Genomic DNA, 2,331 nt, shown 5'->3' with positions numbered 1-2,331 from the left:
TTTGGACAGAAACTGAATTCTGACTTTAATATTTTAAAAATCTTTGTCACTGATATAACTACTTATTTCCAAAATAAAAACTAACATTCTCCAATCTACTCACATCGAATATGTACTTATTTTATAAATCAATTCTTCTTCAGCTGGGATAGGCCCCAGCATCCTTGGAACCCTTTGTGCAGGATAAGCAGTAGATAATGGATAAATGAATTCTTTTTGTGACATGAAAGATGGGTGTTTAATTATTTTTAATGTCTCTCCAATATTTGACCATAACAAATTTGTGAAAACTTCTTTCTAACAGAACTGATGATAATTTACTCCATCAAAGAATCAGTTCCTGCCAGAGACCAGCTTCAGATATCGTCTGACATTTTGTAAGCACTTTGACACTGCACTAATCATAACTGTTCAACACCAACACTGAAAAGAACAATCAAGATGAAAATTACAAACAACAAAGTATGCAGGCCACTTGCAAATGAAAATACATATATTCACATTCAAGACACAAATCAATATTTATCATTAAGCATCAACTGTCTCAATAGACTGGTGTAAACAAACGCTGTCATAATCCATGTTTTGTCTTGCTCACAGGACTGATTGCACCATGGACAGCAGCAGAGTGGGATTGCAAGACAGCGCTAACAAATCTCTTGAGCTTGAAATTCAATCCTGCGTAACAGTGACAAATGAGGCTTTCCGCATCATTCAGTATGGCTTCTTCTCTACAGGCATTGCCTGCACAGTGCTTGGCAACTTCCTGGTGGTCTTGTCAATTGCCTATTTTAAGAAGATGCAGTCAGCCACAAACTTCTTTGTCATGTCCCTGGCTGTGGCTGACTGTCTCGTAGGCTTGGTGGTGATGCCTTATAGTATGATTCGGACAGTGGAAGGGTGCTGGTACTTTGGTAACCTTTTCTGTCAGCTTCATTCAAGCTTGGATGTCATGCTTTGCACGGCGTCAATATTTCATCTCAGTTGCATTGCCTTTGACCGCTATTATGCTGTCTGCAATCCACTTGTTTATCCTTTAAAAATGTCCAACAGTCGAGTAGTTTTCCTCATCATCTTATGTTGGGCTGTTCCCTTGCTTATTTCTTTTGTTCCGATAATGTTTGATCTTCACATTGCTGGTTTGGACATATTAGCACCTGAAAAAGTATGTGTGTTCATGGTGAATCACATTTATGCTGTCATGGCTTCCTTAATTGCCTTTTATTTCCCCATGGTTATCATGTTAATAGCTTACTGGAATATTTTTAAGGCTGCAAAACGACAGGCCAAGCAGATCAGTGCAATGGAAAGTCAAATGGCTGCTGGAGTGGGAAAAGACTCAGGCAAGAAACAAAGACAACGGAATATGATGAGGAGAGAGAAAAAGGCAGCAAAAACTTTAGGCATCATTATGGGAGTTTTTCTAATCTTCTGGATGCCATTTTTTACAGTCAATATTGTGGACCCTTTCGCAGGATACATCACAGAGACTGTTGTTTGGGATACATTTTTGTGGCTAGGATACATGAACTCATCTCTTAATCCCTTCCTTTATGGTTTCTTTAACCGTTCCTTTCGTAAGGCATTCTTCATGTTTATTGGATGTAAGGTGTGTTTGCCTGGAACATCATCTGGGATGGACCTCTCATATACTAAAAAACATGCAAATGAGCATGCAGATGAACCGTGAAATAAAGATCTTTGCAAATTCCATACAGACATAGCTTTAGTAACTTCATAATCAGCCACTGAAAATGACATTGTATTTTCTTCGCAGAAATCAATATTCTTCATTCACTGACAGTTCCTTAATCCATAACAAAACATCTTCCTTCTTACATCTGTGTAAATGCAGTGTGTTCTCTGCCACAAAAATTTATGGCGAGACGATGAGTCTGGACAGGAAAGTGACAGCTGAGAGCAAGAAAGCCTTCTTTGTCTGGGTTCAACAAGGCTATTATTACCATCAAGACACCATTAATATTGATTTTGAATGCAGGATTCAGGCACTATTTTATAAGACCTAGGTCTTCAAGAGAAGGTCCTTAAAGGTAGTCTAGGGGGGTTGTGAAGGTTTTGCTTGATTAGACCATTATTTTACATTTTTAAAAACATTTCATACAAATTGTGTGGAGATATTTCAATAGGTTCGTATTGACATTAACATCTAACATAATCCATCATATTGAAGTGAGCAGATGGATGAAGGCAGAAGATGGAATCTTTCAGTCAGAAATGCACAGTCAGCAACACACAGGCGCTCACTCAAACTGGGCATACGTTCAATCGCAACACCAGACTTATTTTAAAAAAGAAAAAAAAAATCAGTTT

At 38.0% G+C, this 2,331-nt stretch overlaps 1 protein-coding gene across 1 annotated transcript; it reads left to right on the top strand.

Annotated features, from left to right (window-relative positions):
• Positions 1 to 613: 613 nt before the first annotated feature.
• On the top strand, positions 614 to 1,690 carry LOC147228668 (5-hydroxytryptamine receptor 4). The gene has a single exon (XM_086156156.1). The coding sequence runs from the start codon at positions 614 to 616 to the stop codon at positions 1,688 to 1,690; it is 1,077 nt and encodes a 358-aa protein (XP_086012282.1).
• The last annotated feature ends 641 nt before the right edge of the window (positions 1,691 to 2,331 follow it).

The sequence above is a fragment of the Fistularia commersonii genome, chromosome 12, assembly GCF_037954325.1.
Source record: "Fistularia commersonii isolate RoL2024-O1a breed Wild chromosome 12, RoL_Fcom_v1.0, whole genome shotgun sequence".
Taxonomy (NCBI): domain Eukaryota; kingdom Metazoa; phylum Chordata; class Actinopteri; order Syngnathiformes; family Fistulariidae; genus Fistularia; species Fistularia commersonii.
The sequence above is the reverse complement of the archived record's forward strand: the minus strand, read 5'-3'. Positions and strand labels throughout refer to the sequence as shown.

Excerpts from the sequence above, each read along its gene's own strand:
- LOC147228668 (XM_086156156.1), top strand. The coding sequence starts at position 614 with ATGGACAGCAGCAGAGTGGGATTGCAAGACAGCGCTAACAAATCTCTT.